Below are 18,126 nucleotides of genomic sequence, written 5' to 3' on the forward strand. Positions count from 1 at the left end.
AATTAGTCTTTCTCCAAACTAAAACCATTTTTAGCTAATGGAATCTATCTGTGATCACCCTGAAATACATGTATTTGTTTCCCTGTTGATCAAGAACAAGAACCTCCGGCCATATTTACCTCAGCCCATTCTGTGGAGCCCAGTAGCCCAAATTCTTCTGCATCCCAGCTGGCAAAAATTATTGTTCTTCTAGGTCTCCAGCCTGCAATCATTGTTAACATACATTAATTAGGCACATGTGCCTAAAAATAGAAGAAAATTAAGTGAGTCATGTTTTGTCATCACCTACCAAAGAAACATCATTTACCTCTATCCATCAGTTTTCCAAAACTCTGGACAATTTCTTGCAAAACAGCAGCTCCACTGGTTGGGTCAATAGCTCCAAACACCCAGGAGTCCCGATGACCTCCTAGAATAACATACCTGTCTGGAAAATAATGTGTTCAAAAGAACTACAATTTTGAATACCTTACAAATACTTGTGACTTGTGTCTTTAAATTAAACTCCCTTTTGGTTGTGTTTCTTCTATAGAAAAAAAAATCAACACTTATAAAGTACAGGTTTCTTTTAGCGTTGTGCAATTTTTTTTTTTTTTCAAATGTAGTTGTCTCTAATCACTCAAGGGAAATAAAGAATTATTGACTAAAGGTTTTTATCTCTTACTCTTTTAATCTTTGTGAAAATGAAGTGTTTAAAAAATTCATACTCACCAGGTTCCACAGATCCTCTGATTGTTCCAATCACATTATAAATCCTTGTAATTTTATTGGTGTTATGAACATGCATTCTAACCTTCCTAGGATTACAAAGGGAATAAATTACTTCACGTAGAGCATTATGTCTAACAGTTTTGTTCCAATGTTTTATTATGAAAAATCTCAAAATTACAGAAAACTCTAAGTCAATGAATTCCCATACATCCACAACCTAAATTCTATAATCATTAATATTGTTGATGTGTGCAATTTGCAAATGGTTAATGTATTTTACTCCTAAGTACTTAAGCATGCTTGAAGTCAGATTTTGAAAATAGAATGTCAATATTTTTTATTACTCCTCCAACAAAGCTATATTGTTAATAAAGTCCAAAATACTTATTCAAAATGTCTTGGGTATTCATTCTAAACTTTGTAAGTATACTGTATGAATTACAAAAATAAGACAGCCAATTATGTGTTAAAGAACAAATAAGCATCTTTTAAGTAGGTCTTTGTATTTACATTAATTCCTGCTGGTGAGTAACTTTCTTCAAGGTTATTTACCTTTCTTCAAGGTTATTCAGTCAGTACATTGTTAAATAGCTGGCTGAGAGCTGCCAAAAAGAAACATGGCAAATTTGGGAAGGAAATAGGAATTTGGGAAGCACCTGCTAAAATGCATAAGACAACTGTATGATGAAACTTTTCTAGCCCATCACTGTTGATTCTGATTTGGGCCAGCGTTTTAAATATCCGTTCATGAAATACAACCTCCCAAATTATAATTTAAAGCAAAATTCAATCAAGCTCAAATAGAAAAACAAACAAACAAAAAAGCCATTCACATTTTATGAACCCAAAATGATATGGGAAAATGCTGAGCCATTTTTTTCAGAAGTAAACAAAATAAATCTTTATCCATGGGGGGTGGGGTAGATAGAGGAATCTCAGCAGTTTCTAATTTATGTTTATTTGTGAATGGAGGAATTAAGATGTTGTCAAAACCTTTACATTGCTAACTGCAGATTCTGGTTTTTCCCCACCAGAAGTATATTGTGTTTCTGAATGCATATTCAGATAAAAAAATATTTTTAAATGTTCATTTAAAATATCAAATAGATAAAAACTAATAGCAAAAAAGCAGAAACACTTTTAGCATGTATATCTAAAAACAGAAGCCCAAGGTTAGTAAGAAACCCCAAGCCATTGATACTATGTCATTAAATGAAGAAAATACGAATGTTACAAATGAGGAATGAGGAAAAAAAATCTATTTAAAAAAAAAATTTTTTTAATGTGTATTTATTTTTGAGAGAGACAGAGACAGAATGCGAGTGGGCTAGGGGCAGAGAGGAGGGAGACAATGAATCCAAAGCAGGCTCCAGGCTCCGAGCTGTCAACACAGGGCCCGACTTGGGGCTCGAACCCACGAACTGTGAGAACATGACCTGAGCCGAAGTTGGACGCTCAACCGACTGAGCCACCCAGGCACCCCGGAAAAAAAAAATCTATTTTAATCAAAACCTGAAAATAGACTATCCACATATTTAATCCTTAAGTCTTCCAAGTTTTAATACCATTGACTCCAGAAGTTTCTAAAAGAATATCCATTTGTCCTATTATCACTTCAAATTCATAATGTTCCAAAAAAAAAAAAAAAAATGAACGACAATGTAAGCCCCACATGGGAGGGAATTTTGCCTGTTTTGTGCACTGCTGAATAGTACCTAGGTTATAGTAAATGCTCAATAAATATTTGTGAAATGAATGAATAAACTCCTTTAAGGAAAAAGCAAGAAAGGCCTTAGCTCATCCATCAGTTACCTCTGCCTATCACTGTCTTTGATTAGAAGATTTCACAACCCTGTAGAGAATAAGGTTAATTTGTAGAAACAACATATCGACTGAAACACCCAATCTGTCTAGTGAATATTTAGTTCATTCCTTCAGAGTGGAAGAAACAAGTTTTTCTGCTATTGAGTACTGTACTTTCATTTCAGCATTCTGTTTTTGTATCATTGAATTTTCCTTTGAACCATCTTAAACTCTTTTGCGGCTTCCTTATTAATGAATTAAATGAAATATTTGACACATGTTCATTTTATATCTGTAGGAGAATTATGGTTTTACTTAAAAAAAAAATCATCCTTTAGCATTTTTGGAAGTTCCATTGAGATGTGCAATAGATTCACCTCACAGAACCAGGTGTGGGTAGCATAAACCCAGACATGTCTTCTTTTGGCTCTGAGGTAAATCAGAAGCAGTGACAGAATTTTAACTCTGCTGATGATCTGTATCTCCAACTTTTTAAAAATTATACTTGGGGCGCCTTGGTGGCTCGGTCGGTTAAGTGTCCGACTTCGGCTCAGGTCATGATCTCGCGGTCTGTGAGTTCGAGCCCCGCATCGGGCTTTGTGCTGACAGCTCAGAGCCTGGAGCCTGTTTCGGATTCTCTGTCTCCCTCTCTCTCTGCCCCTCCCCTGTTCACGCTCTGTCTCTCTCTGTCTCAAAAATAAATAAACGTTAAAAAATTAAAAAAAAAAAATTATCTTTTTTTAAGTAAGCTCTATGCCCATCATGGGACCTGAACTCATGACCCGTGATCAAAAGTCTCATGCTCTACTGATTAAGCCAGCCAGGTGCCCCTCTAGCTTTTTTTATTATTAAGTTTTTTTTTTTTTTTAATTCCAGTATAGTTAACATATGGTGTTCTATTAGCTTCGGGCATACAATATACAGTGATTTAACAATTCTGTACATTACTTGGTGTTCATCATGATGAGTGTAGTCTTTAACCCCATCACCTGTTTCATCCATTCTCCCCAAACTACCTCCCCTCTGGTAACTATCAGTTTGTTCTCTATAGTTAAGTCTGTTCCTTGGTTTGTCTCTTTTTTGTGCATCTCTAACTATATACTCTTTTTCCTACTGATTTCGTGTTTTGGGGTTTTTTTGTACATGTTTTTTAAAAATGTATTTATTTAAATTCAAGTTACTTAATATACTGTATAGTATTCGTTTCAGGATTTCAGGAGTAGAACCCATTGATTCATCACTTGCATATAACACCCAGTGCTCATCCCAACAAGTGCCCTCCTTAATGCCCGTCATCCGTTTAGCCCATCCTCCCACCCATCTTCCCCTCCAGAAATGTGGTTTCATGTCTTGTCACTCAGTAATCTCTGTAAATGGATTAATAGATTGTCAAGGGCTCTTCTGGGTGAGAAATGACAGAGAATCTAGATGGTTTATCTGAGTGAAAAACGATGTTGAATATCTGTAAATAGATTGTCAAGAACTCTTCTGGGTGAAAAATGACAGAGATTTTTATTTGTGTATTTGTTCATTTTGAGCTCAAATCAATTAATAATTTTGTGCCCATGGTGAAGAACAGCTTTTTGATATCTAGACAAGGGGATTTGTATGCTTCTGATTTACTCTTGAACTACAATTATAGAACTGAAGCTGTAGGTTTTCTGTGTTCTCTGTGTCATCATGTTTCTGTTTCTAAATCAGAAAGGCCTTTGTTGGGGCACCTGGATAGCTTAGTTGGTTGAGTGTCTGACTTTTGATTTTGGCCCAGGTCTTGATCCTTAGTCATGGGATCAAGGCCTGCATCAGGCTCCATGCTGAGAATGGAGCCTGTTTGAGATTCTCTCTCTCTCCCTCTGCCCTTCTTCCCTGCTCACACTCAATAAACAAACAAACAGCCTTTATCTTTCATTGTGTGTGTTAGGTTTTCCTGCTGCTGTTAAGGTATTAATAAATTAGATAATAAACTCTCTTATATTAAAGTAACTCTGCTCTAAGTTATAAAGATAAATAAGCACTTACATAAAGTATTTCTAAAATTCCCATAAAATAAAATATTAATCTTCTAATACCTTAAAAGTTCTGGAGAAAAATTCTTACAAAAACTAAAAACCACTAAGAATCCTATGGTAACGTGTTACCAAACAAGACTGATTTTATTAAAAAGAGCTATATGTTCTCTGATTTATCAGTGTTCTATCTCCTTTTCTTTTTCAGGCAAATCAAACTACTTCAAGTTGTAATCATGCCATGTTGTTTCACAACTCTACCCAAGATGATCTCTTTAAACTGCAATTTCCTGCCTGCCTTGATCCAGTGTTCAACTTAACCTTTCTGTATAACTTAAGCTCAATGAACAAATATTCTGTGATCACTCCTCTACAATAGTGCATGTGAGAATGATAATGCATTGAGCCTTACCATAGTTATGTGCTTACCCTACATAGTAGGTGAGCAATATGTTACCCTCCTTTGTCTCCTCTCTTGTACTCCTTCCCTTAAGGCAACTTTCAAAATGTTATACATTTGAAATACTGGGTCATCTGAAACATTGTTCTAAAACTTAAGGTGAAAAAGGAAGTTAAATGTTAAACACTAAACTCAAATTTAGTCATGTTTAAGACTTTATAAAACAAATGTTCTGATACCACTATAAGAATAATAATTCAGTACATCACTCTGTAAATACTTCTTTTTTTCAATTTTTAAAAAATGTTTATTTATTGATTTTGAGAGAGGAAGAGACAGCATGAGCTAATGGGGAGGGGCAGAGAGAGAATCCCAAGCAGGCTCCACACCTAGCACAGAGCTCAAGGCGGGGCTCATTCTCTCAAACTGTGAGATCATGACCTGAGCCAAAACCCAGCGTTGGAGCCACCCAAGCACCCCTGTAAGTATCAATTGTTCACTATGAAAAATGAGAAAAAGACAAGCAAAAGCTACCTGGCAGAACAGTTACCTTGACATTTTTCCATTAAACATATAAAACTTTTCCAGTCTATTAAAGTAATATAAAATTACCTGAAGGAATCATGCCCTGCAAAGCCAGGCCCAATGTTGTAATCCACATTAAGACTTCCCTTCCAGCTGTCATCTGGTGGAGCAGTTCCTCCCATGTGACTGTCGAGAGAAAACGAAAATGACAGAAAGAAGGCTGATGTCACAGTTTCTTAGAAGAAATCATGAAGTCTGACAATGAGATATTTCATCATACATTTAACCAATATTTACTGAGCTAGGTACTGCTAACGTTCCCTCTCCTTGGGGAACTGACATTTTACGAGAAAGCCATAATTGAGATAAAGTATTTAATATGTTGGTGATAAGACAGCTTAAGGAAAAAGATAGGGAGAGGAAATGAGAAGCATCGGCCTCTTTACTTTTGACTAGTGAAGACTTAAGATGAAGAAATACTGAAAATACTGACTTCAGCTCAGGTCATGATCTCATGATTTGTGAATTCGAGACCCACCACAGGCTCTGTGCTGACAGCCTGGAGCCTAGAGCCTGCTTCGGATTCTGTGTCTTTCTCTGCCCCTCCCCCACTTGTGCTCGAAAATAAACAAACATTAAAGATTTTTTTTTAAGAAATACTGAAAATAGGAAATTCATGACTGTGTTAAGGAGAATAAATTAATTTCTAGAGGCGCTGATTATCTAGTAGGTACTCATAAAGCAATCACTAATTGTATTGGTATAGACATCTTAAAAAAAAAAAGTCTGGATGTTTGTAAAAGAACATCAGTAACAGAATGCAAGAATAGCAAACATTAATTAAATATTTACTATATTCTACATACTTCATGTACTTGATCTCATCTCCTCCTCCTAAAAAACTCTATCAGGGAGAAACAATTACTATCCTCATTTCACAGACAAGGAAACTGAATCAGAGAAAGATTAAGTAGCTGGTCCAAGTTCACAAATCTAATAAGTAGTGGACATTATAATATTTTTAAAATACAGGTCAGGTATAAACATCAAATTAATACCTAAGAAAATCCAACTACTTGAAAACTTTCCAATCAGTATTTTTTATCTTTGGACAGTTTTGCTCTTGAGACTTTCATTTGTAGCAAACTAATAGTTTCTTGCCATTTCCTGCTGTGCTCTGCTATTCCTACTTCAGGAGAATCTTGACACAAGACTTTTCTTTTTTTTAACTCATTTTCCTACCTTGTTTCCTGAATTTTTACTTAAAAACATTTTAGTGACATATAAGTGACACATAACATTGGTTTCAGGTGTACAACCAGACTTAACTTTCAACATAATTAGATTACATTGATTTTAGATGAGAAAATGGACATATTAGTACAAAATATCTTAATCTCCTATCCAATTAAAAACACATACCGTAATAATACTTCTGCATCGTTATACCCAATAGGATGTACAGGGATCTTGGGGATTCCCACTCCTTCTTTGACATCAAGTCTAAAAGTGTACTCTGCAGAAATCAATAAGGTAAATTGAAAACAATTGAAGAATCTGAGCCAAGGGTATAAAGAGATTTATTTTATTACTATTGCAGATCTATTACATGTTTGAAGTTATATCAAAAACTGAAAGTTCCCCCCAAGCCAATGATTGTTTTGCCTAACATGGCCTATTTTATTCAACAGTAAGAAACTAAATCATTTATATTTTAATGTAAAATTAACCATTGGGATTAAAAATTTCCAAATTTGTTTTGACACTTCATGTATTTCTCTTGAATTTTAGAAGAATATTTTATTTCTTCAAGGATATCTTGAATCCTTCTTAAAGAAGCCTCATTTAACCAATTGCCTGGAAAATGTGTCCCAAATTCTCAAACTAGATATAACTAAAAAAAAATCAAAGGGAACTTATGAGATCTTGGGAATAATAAAGATCCTATTCAAATAGTAATACAATATTTTCTTTAAAGGAAGACTGAAAACTATTGTTAGACTTACAACCTCACTGGGACTTTGGCTTTCAGCCAAAATAGTTGTACAGCACTAAAACACCCATCTTAGAAACAAAGGAAGGTTTCAATCAAACGACATCAGATTCCACCTTGACAAACTAGAAAAGAAGAGCAAATGACGCAAAAATAAGCAGGGAAAGGACATAATAAAGATCAGAGCAGAAAAGTAAGAAATATGAAATAGAAAAATGGTAGCAATTATTAATAAAATCCAAAGCTGGTGCTTTGAGAATATCAATAAAGCTGATCAACCTTTAGCAAGACAGTTCAGGAAAAAAAGAAAAAAAAAATTGCCACAATCAGGAATAAAGAACAGAATACTTGTACATGTATGTACACACACACACACACACACAGACTGAGAAGATTATGAACAACTCTATTAAATTTAACAACTTAGATGAAATGGACAAAACCCTTAGGAGACAAACTACCAAAGCTCACTCAAGAATAAATGGACAACCTAACTAGCCACATATCTGTTTAAAAAATTGAATTTGTAGTTAAAAACATTCCTATAAAACAAAACTTCAGGCCCAGATATATTTGCTAGGGAATTCTACTGAATGTTTACAGGCAAAAATCAAACCCATTCTATATAAACTCCTATTTAAAAAAAGATGAAATAGTTCCCAACTCATCCCATGAGGCCAACATTACTCTGAAACCAAAATGAGATAGAAATACACAAGAAAATAAATCCATAGGCCAATACCCCTCATGAAAGATATTCTTAACAAAAGGATAATGCACTGTGTTCAAGTAGAGTTTATCCCAGGATGGCAGGGTTGGTTTAACATTCAAAAGTTTACGAGTATAACTTAACAAAATTAATAGAACTTATTATCATCTCAAGACTCGGTAAAAGCATTTGACAAAATCCATTGTACATTCCTAGGTAAATGTGCTAAGATAAAGGCTCTTAGCACATTAGAGGTAAACTTCCTGACAAACCTGACAACTTTTGTCAACCTGACAAAAAACATCTATAAAAAATACCTACAGCAATATCAGACTTAAGAAGGAAACACTAGATTTTTTTTCTCCTTGAGGCAGGAACAAAGGGAAAGGTATCTCCTCTAAACAACTTTCCTCAGCAGTGTAGGAGAGGTACTAGCCAGTATACTAAAAAGCAAAAGGCATCCATACTGGAAACAAAGAAATAAAACGTATTCTCAGAAAACATGATCATCTGTGTAAAGACTGATAGTATCTACAGAAATCTGCTAGAACTACTAAGTTTAACAAGTTTGCAGGACACAAGATCAATGTATTTCTTCTACAAATACAAAGCATTTCTATTTACTAGCAATAAGTGTATGGACATTGAAATTTAAAATGTGTTTTTAAAAGGCATAAAACTATCCATGCATATGGATAAATGTGAAAGACAGGATCTGTACAATAAAACAACAAACATGTTGAGATAAATTAAATAATACCTAAGTAATTGAAGAGTTGTGTCATGTGCACAGATCAAAATATTTAGTATCTTCTAAAATGTCAGTTCTACCCAAACTGACATATAGATTTAATTCAATCTCAAATTCCCAGGAGCGTTTTCAGTGGAAATAAGCTTGTTCTAAAATTCACACGGAAAGGACCTAGAATGGCCCCAAAACTTTGGGGAAAAAAAAAAGTAAGTTGGAGGATTCTCTATTAGAATGTAAAATCAAAAAGAATGACCAAACTAAATGTAGCAAGGGTACAGTAACTGGAATACTCACACACTGATGCTAAGGTGTAAAATGGTACAACCACTTTGGAAAACAATTTGAAAATTTCTTCAAAGGTTAAATATGCATCATATTATCCAGCCATTGCATTTCTATAGATTTATCCATGAGAACTAAAAGCATATGTACATGTAAAGACTTCTATACAACTGTTCATAGTAGCTTTATATACAGGAGTCCCCAAACTAAAAACAATCCAAATATCCATCAACAAATAAATGAATAAACAAGCTATAGTGTATTCAGTGAAATACTACATAGCATAAAAAAGAATGAAATATTGACACAGACGTAAACGTGGATGGATCTCAAAATAATTATGCCGACAGAAAGCAGATCAGTGATTGCCTAGGAATTGGCAAGGAGTGGGTGAGGAAGGGTTGAAAGGAAAGCATTACATAGAGATGAGTGAAAACTCTGGGATAATGGATATGTTCATTATCTTAATTGTGGAGGTAGTTACACAGATGTCAAAATGTTTTACATTTTACATATTAAACAACATCAAAAACTTATTAGTATTTTAAAAAAATACAAATGTATCATCTAAAGAAGGATAAAATCAGTAAGCAATTCAGAAAACCAAAGTCCTAGTTTGGTAAAAGCAACGTTACTTTGGGTATGGGGACCTGTGTTTCAGACCTCTATTAGAAGTAGAGAGAGGGGAACCTGGGTGGCTCAGTCGGTTAAGCGTCCAGCTTCAGCTCAGGTCATGATCTAACAGTTCGTGGGTTCAAGCCCCACGTTGGGCTCTGTGCTGATAGCCCAGAACCTGGAGCCTGCTTTGGATTCTGTGTCTACGTCTCTCTCTGCCCCTCCCCTGCTCTCACTCTGTCATTGTGTCTCTCAAAAATAAATAAACATTAAAAAAAAATTAAAAAAAAAAAAGTAGAGAGAAATTGAGGTGCCTGGGTGGCTCAGTAGGTTGAGCAGCTGACTTTGGCTCAGGTCATGATCTGAGCTCATGATCTTCATGAGCTTGAGCCCCCCCATTGGGCTCTCTGCTGACAGCTTGGAGCCTGGAGCCTGATTTAGATTCTGTCTCCCTCTCTCTCTCTGCCCCTCCCCTGCTCATGCCCCATCTCTCTCTCAAAAAAAAAAAAAAAAAAAAAAAAAAATTAAAGAGAAATTCAACCACCCTTCCCTCTCCATGTCCACACCTCATGGAAATTTGAAACAAAAGTAACACAAGGGAGGGGGGCCTGGGTGGCTCAGTCAGTTGAGTGCCAACTTTGGCTTGGGTCATGATCTCATGGTTCATGGGTTCAAGCCCCACATCGGGCTCTGTGCTGACAGCTCAGAGCCTGGAGCCTGCTTCGGATTCTGTGTCTCTCTCTCTGCTCTTCCCCCCCTCCCCCGCTCTCCCAAAAATAAACAAACATTAAAAAAATAAAAATAAAAAAATAAAAAAAAAAGTAATACGAGGGAAAGGTTTTTGAATTCCTAGCAACAGTAATCCAAAACATTACAATTACATACAGTTTTAAGGTTATCCTATAGATGTTTGCTTTTATGTCTTCTAAAAGGGCAAGTAATATCTTTGTAAAAATAGGTGGACCGTGACAGGCCCATCCATTACCTTTAGCTGGATAGCCTGGAGTGAGCGGGTCACCAGCACCATTCAAATTTAACACATTCCCTCTCTGCACTGCAGTTCCAGGAAGGTTCCATCCTTTAGGATATGGCTGTACCCCAGGGGCAAAGTAGTCAGCTGGATCGGAGTACAAGATGATGCCTATGGCTCCTGCTGACATGGCATTTTTAACCTGCAGGGGCAATGTGCAATCCATAAAGTAGTACTGGCAAATTAATTCATCTAAGTGAAAATCAATTTAATAATGTAAGGAAACTTAAGGCACTGCTTTCTGTCATGCTGTTACACATTCAATCCTTTATGTCTTGAATACAATTTCTCCCCTGGGAGAGCAAACAACTCTCATTTACTCTATACAACTCCAAATAAGCGACTGTCTCTTCTTTTAAACATTCCTATTGTCCCTAAAACTACAAAATTAATGTCTCCCTTCTTTCTGCCTCTTCTATTTTGTACACATCTCTGTTATAGGATGGGTCATAGTATTTTAAATACCTTTAAAATATCTTTCTCCCCTGCTAGACTGAGGGTGGTTTTAGAAAAGGGACCATGTCTTAATTCACTTTTAACTACCCACCCTCCAAGTCTGGCACATCATACAAATATTTGTGGAACTAAACTAAAGTTCTATACAAAATAGTTGTAGTGTGTGAAAAATTGCCCATCGTGTTCTGTAAACATTTTTTAACAATCCAAACTGAACACAAACAGGAAAACCTTTCCAAGCAAGATTCTGAATTCTTCACTATCAGAAGTATTATAGCAAAAGATAGATAACCATCAGTCTTGATTAACTAAAACACATTCCAATATTCAGAAATCATTCTTACAATATGAATGCGAATGAAATCTGTCACAACTTTTTTGAAGGCATTTTGATGATGGCTTTCAAAATTTTGAAAGAACATACATGTTGATCCAGCCATTCAATTTCTAGGAATCTATACTACAAAAGTCTTTACATAAATGTTCAAGTGTTTATGGACAAAGATGTTCACAATGTAATTATTTGTAATAGTAATAAATTCAAGCCAAGCATCTGTCAACACAGGAATGGTTAAACTGCTTATCAAGTCTTATGCATGCATAATACTTATATAAAGTATTATGCACCTATCTAGAATGAGATATTTACTTAATAAGAAGCCAGGTATTCATAATTAGCTAAGTACCAGTCACTATCATAAGTGCTTTCAAACAAAATAATTTCATCTCAGTAAGCATTCTAAAGTGATAGCACTAATTTCACTTTATATACGAGGAAACATTGGCAGAGAAAGGTTAAATAACTTGCTTGCAGTAAAAGATCTAGAAAACAGCCTAGACTAGACTAGACTAGACCCCATGTAGTATGGATCTAGAGTCCTAGACTCTTAGCCACACATTATACAACTTTCAATGCGTTAGCTTAGAGGAATACCTTTGTATTACAACTGAGTGAAAAAGTAAAGCTACATATACTGTATATCCTATCTTTATAAAAAAATGTATAATATATGTAAAATTAGTACATACAAAAAGATATTTATATTCATATTTCACAGAATTTATATATTCTAAGAAAAGCTGTTAAGATTGATCATGTCTGGGCAAGGAAACTGAGTAATGCAAGGAAGTTTTAATTTTTCAGCTTACATACAAAATTTCCTTCAAAATTTTTTGAAAAGCAGATTTTGTTTCTATAATAAAAGTAATTTCCCTTTCTTGATATGGGAGGTTAACAAAAAAACAGGATTTCCTATGCTACCATGGCAAATAGGGGGAAAAAACTTTTAATATGTATATTGAGGTAATTCTGGAAAACATGACACAAGCTGATCATTTACATTTACAGGATACATACTATCCTCTTCCCTCTAGAAAAGCAAATGATACAATACTTTATTTCCTCTGAAGATTTTTCCATATCTTGCAATAACAATCTTTCCACTGCAATTAATGTTCATCTCTCTTTCCAGTTTGAAAAAATCTTCAGTTCGAGCATAGTTCACATATATAAGATCTCCCTGTAAGGAAAAAAAAAAAAAAAAAAAAAATTAAATATGTAATACTGCTATAATTAAAGAGAAAACCAAACAATAAGTTTGCTCCACCATACCACATCATCAAAAGTTAACTTTCGTGATTTGGGCTTAATAAACAGATCCATGCTAATTCTGTATAAGTTTTTAGAAAATATTTCAATACTTTGAGAAGTTAAAAAAAAAAAGCCAATATGTAACACTTTAACCAGTGTGTTCTGTTTTGAAGAGATTATCAGCATATACTGGGCCACAGGAAATAAATGTCATGTTATTTTTAATTTTTTTTTTTTTTTTTTAACGTTTTTTATTTATTTTTGGGACAGAGAGAGACAGAGCATGAACGGGGGAGGGTCAGAGAGAGAGGGAGACACAGAATCGGAAACAGGCTCCAGGCTCCGAGCCATCAGCCCAGAGCCTGGCCCAGAGCCTGACGCGGGGCTCGAACTCACGGACCGCGAGATCGTGACCTGGCTGAAGTCGGACGCTTAACCGACTGCGCCACCCAGGCGCCCCTAATTTTTTTTTAATGTTTGTTTTTGAGAGAGAGAGACAAAGACAGAGCGTCAGTGGGGGAGGGGCAGAGAGCAAGAGGGAGACACAGAATCTGAAACAGGCTCCAGGCTTTGAGCTGTCAGCACAGAGCCCCACACAGGGCTCAAACTCAGGAACAGCAAGATCATGACCTAGGCTGAAGTTGGACCCTTAACCAACTGAGCCACCCAGGCACCCCAGTTAAAGTCATTTTAAAAATCCCAGCTATGTTTTAAACAATCCCATTTATAATTACACCAAAAATAATAAAATACCTAGGAATAAATCTAACCAAGGAGTTGGAAGACTTTTATCGCCCAAAACTGTAAAATACTGATAAAAGAAACCGAAGATGACACAGAAGAAAGAAGACACTCCATGCTCATAGACTGGAAAAATATTAAAATACTACCCTAAGGAATGTACAGATTCAATGCAATCTCTATCAAAATACCAACAGCCTTGTCACAGAACTACAAAAAATAATACTAAAATTTGTATGGAACCACAGAAGACCTGGAATAACCAAACTAAGCATGAGGAGAACAACAAAGCTGGAGGAATCATAATCCTAAATTTCAAGATATACTACACCAAGACAGCATGGTACTGGCATGCAAACAGACATACAGATCAATGGAGCAGAATAGAGGCCAGAAATAAACCCACACTTACATAGTCAATTAATCTATGACAAAGGAGGCAAAAATGTAAAGACAGTCTCTTCAATAGATGGTGCTAGGAAAAATGGACAACTATATGCAAAAGAATGAAACCAAGATACTTTCTTACACCATACACAAAAATAAACTAAATAAGGATTAAAGACCTAAATGTGAGACCTGAAACCATAAAGCCCATAAAAGAAAGCATAGGGAGTAATTTCTTTGGCATTAGCCTTAACAATATATTTCTAGATATGTCTCCTTGGGCAAGGGAAACAAAAGCAAAAATAAACCATTGGGACTTCATCAAAATAAAAAGCTTTCGCACAGTCAATAAAACCATAAACAAAACTAAAAAGGGTGAAGATAGTTAGAAGTGATATATCCAGTAAGGGACTAATATCCAAAATATGTAAAGACCTTATACAACTCTATACCAAAAAATAAATACATACATACATCATCTGATTAAAATGGGCAAAAGACTTGAATAGACAATTTTCCAAAGAACACATACAGATGGGCAAAAGACTCATGAAAACATTCTCAACATTACTAATCATCAGGGAAATGCAAATCAAAACCATAATGAGATATTACCTCATATGTGTCGGATATGGCTAGTATCAAAAAAATGAGAAATAACAAGTGTTCACAAAAGGAAAAAGAAATCCTCAGGTACCATCGGTGGGAATGTAAATTGGTACAACCACTGTGGAAAATAGCATGGAAGTTCCTCAAAAAATTAAAAATAGAAATACCATATGATCCAGTAATTATACTACTGGGTATTTACCCAAAGAAAACAAAACCCGTAATTCAAAGAAATATATGCACCCTTATGTTTACTAAATCACTATTCACAAGAGCCACGGTATGGAAGCAGCCCAAGTGTCCACTGACAGATGAACATTATATATAAATAATGTGTGTGTGTGTGTGTGTGTGTGTATATATATATATATATATATATATATATATATATATATATAATGAAACATTATTTAGCCAGAAAAAGGAATGAGATCTTGTCATTTGCAATAACATGGATAGACCTATAGGGTATTATGCTAAGAGAAGTCAGAGAAAGACAAATACCATATGATTTCACTTACATGCAGAATTTAAACAAAAATGAACAAACAGACTGACACACAGACAACAAACCGATGGTTGCCAGAGGGGAGATGGATGGGGGATGGGTGAAATAAAGGAGATTTGTAAAAGAAAAAAAGAAATCCCAACCGTGTTTAATTTTCAAGCATAGTATTAAGTTAATAACTTCTGTGGTGTAATCTATAAATCTATGACAAAGACTATGAACAAAGGAAAAAAGCTTGTAAAAAACATCTATTGACATTACTGAATTAAAGATATGTTCAGTAGCTTGTCATTTCAGAGTGGCATCCACTTCATCAGGCTCTGATTTTTATGTATTTCTCTTTTTTTTTTCTTTTTCTTAAACTATTTTTACACAGGGTGCTCATAGCACTGAATCTCAAAGTATGGATCATGTATGATTCCCCTTGTCTCCTTAGTTTTAGTCCTCAACATAGGCTTTAAATAACAAAGGGAGGTTTAAAGAGTTTAGTAAAAAAAAAAAAAAAAAAAAGTCTTATTTTACCTCTGGCATGCCTTGGGCTGAGAAAGCATTATATGGTGGAACAATGTTTGTAACATTCTCATATCCATCTGGTGGTGGCTCAAGGTATGATGTATTGAAAATCTAGTGAGAATCGAAACACATAAAGTTGGAGAGAAATATTCCAGATTTTCCCCCACTATCAAGATTAAGCATTCCGAAACTAGATTCAATAATTAAACAGGTAAATTCTACTGGCAACAATGAAAAAGAGCTTTATCATTATTATCGCCTTCAAAATAGTAGCAACTCTGCAAATTAATGCCATCTCAGGTGACTAGAAATTCCCATATAAAAACAGGGCTTTGAAGGTGGCATCCCCATGGTTCTCCTCCTCCTTTTCCAGTGACTCCTTTTCTTTCAATTCCATGTAAATAATATTTTCTGTGTTTTATCCCCAGTCCACTGTCTGCATCATTTTATACTCCCTTCCCAGAAGATTTCATTGAGTCTCAAAGTTTTAACCTTAACCAATATACTTATAATACCCTTATTTCCAGACTTGTATTTTTAAGGGCCAGATGGTTATTTCAGATTGGATGTCCAAACTGAGTATGTCAAATTTTGAATTTATTATCTCTCACCCCAGGCCGACTTCTGGTTTGGCATTCCCTGCGATTACCAGCAGCGTCAGTAACCAGCAACCCGTTCCAAACACTAGGAGTCACCCTGAACTCTGTCTTCATCTCCTGCCTCCAGTCAATCACTAATCAATTCCTACTAATATTGCTTTCTAACTGTTTCTTAGATCATCCCTCTTCCTCATTCCTGCTAACATCCTGATTCAGGGAATCATCATTTTTCATCTGAACTATTAACTTAAGACTCCAATTTGATTTTCTTGCCTAGACAAGGTCTAATCTGAAGACAGCCTAAACTATCTAAAAAATGCCTCTCTAGTCACATCCTTCCATTGCTTAGGACTTGCAAATGGTATTCACTGACTGAAGTTGAATTCCAAGCCTCTTACGACAATGTATAAGCCCTTTTATGACCTGTTCCCAAAACACTTATCCTGGTTTATCTCTTACAGTGGCCCACTTCGTACTTTACATTTTTGAAATACAGAAAAATTTTAAGTTCCTCAATAATACTAAGCTAGTATAGGTCTCCAAACCTTTGCCTTAATTTTCTCTTCTGCCTAGAATTCTTTTACTTTGATTTTTCATGTGGTTAACCCCTTCGGATCTTTCATAACTCACATATCAGGGAGGCCTGCTTTCAGAAAGCCTTCTCTAAGTCCGTGTCTGGCTAAGTGAACCTTTTCTGTGTAAAGAACCGAAACCATACTCTTCCTAACACTTACCGTATTAACTTAAAATGATGTGTTCCAACGTCTGCCATACCTTACTTAAAGCAAAGAGACCATGTTCCTAGACTTCATTCTGGCTTCAAGACTTAGCACTGTGCCTAACACACAGTAGACACTGAATAGTTTGTAACCTATCAACTTTTCTAGGAAATATGAGTTCCACTGCACTATTAGCAAATTTCTATTTTTACTTGACCCTACATCCCAATTCACATAAACAAGTGGGGTCATAAAATACAGCAAGTACCAGCAATTCCACATCACCTCAATTCCATGTTCATCCATGATTGATATATAGTTGGCATTTGTCTCATTAGGGTAGGATAGGAGAACATCATAATGAACCAACTCGGCTGAATCCAGTCCAAATTTCTTCCACTGGGTTTGGATTTTCTTGGCAAGAAGTAAATTTTGTTCTGTTCCTGCCAGATGAGGGAGCTTTGTAAAAGAACTACAATGAAAATAAAATACAAGTGCGTGTTAAATCTATATTCAGACAATGTGCTAAGGACTGTTCTAGAGGTATCACTCATCATTTACATACTAAATTATTTCCACATCAGAGATTTAAAAAAAAAACAGGTAGTGATACCAATTTCTAGGTATGCCAATAAAAACTATTTGTGTGTCACTATAATTTTCACATTATACTTCCCCAGAAAAGAACATATTCCATGGTAAATACATGTATGCAGCTATAAGAAGGCACCTTGGAAGGTCATGCCTCTATACCAGTGGTGCTTCTTTTTGCTGATCATCAGTAGAGGAGGACATTTTGGGGGAAGGGGAGTTCATAATATTTTCCAGAGACCAACTGGGCAGTCTAACATATACTTCTACTAGAGTCTTGTCATATTTATTCAGTTGTTTATTGATTTTATTGAAGTTAAAGTCCATGCATTTTTTTTTTTTTTTTTTATTGCCTACTGCTTAGTTCCTGCCTGTTATCCAGCAATAATACAATACAGGTTGTTGAAGTGCATTTGGGCAATGTTCTCTTGGTTCTGAGGGTAAATGGGTTGTAGCATTTAAGTAGCCTCATAAAAGTAGTTTTTATATCGGTTCACTTTACATGAGTGTAAACCATATTTTTAAAAGTTTCAGTAAAATAGTAATGCTTTTGTAAATCGGCTTTTTAGTCAACCATATGACAACCA

The 18,126-nt window shown here is 35.3% G+C and overlaps 1 protein-coding gene across 6 annotated transcripts in view; it reads right to left on the reverse strand.

Annotated features, from left to right (window-relative positions):
* The window catches only part of NAALAD2 (N-acetylated alpha-linked acidic dipeptidase 2), a 72,820-nt gene that overhangs the window by 32,088 nt on the left and 22,606 nt on the right, over window positions 1–18,126 (reverse strand). For all 6 annotated transcript variants that reach the window (XR_006208122.1, XM_042957791.1, XM_042957790.1 and 3 more), the window contains 9 exons: window positions 17,234–17,420; window positions 15,640–15,741; window positions 12,676–12,801; window positions 10,781–10,967; window positions 6,868–6,961; window positions 5,533–5,631; window positions 712–797; window positions 308–427; window positions 120–202 (listed from right to left, as the gene is read on the reverse strand). Coding sequence is in view for 5 of the 6 variants with exons in the window: in XM_042957791.1 (XP_042813725.1) it covers window positions 120–202; window positions 308–427; window positions 712–797; window positions 5,533–5,631; window positions 6,868–6,961; window positions 10,781–10,967; window positions 12,676–12,801; window positions 15,640–15,741; window positions 17,234–17,420 (1,084 nt within the window). In the remaining variant the exon portion in view is untranslated. The remainder of the gene's footprint in view (window positions 1–119; window positions 203–307; window positions 428–711; window positions 798–5,532; window positions 5,632–6,867; window positions 6,962–10,780; window positions 10,968–12,675; window positions 12,802–15,639; window positions 15,742–17,233; window positions 17,421–18,126) is intronic.

Source organism: Panthera tigris, chromosome D1, assembly GCF_018350195.1.
Source record: "Panthera tigris isolate Pti1 chromosome D1, P.tigris_Pti1_mat1.1, whole genome shotgun sequence".
Classification (NCBI taxonomy): domain Eukaryota; kingdom Metazoa; phylum Chordata; class Mammalia; order Carnivora; family Felidae; genus Panthera; species Panthera tigris.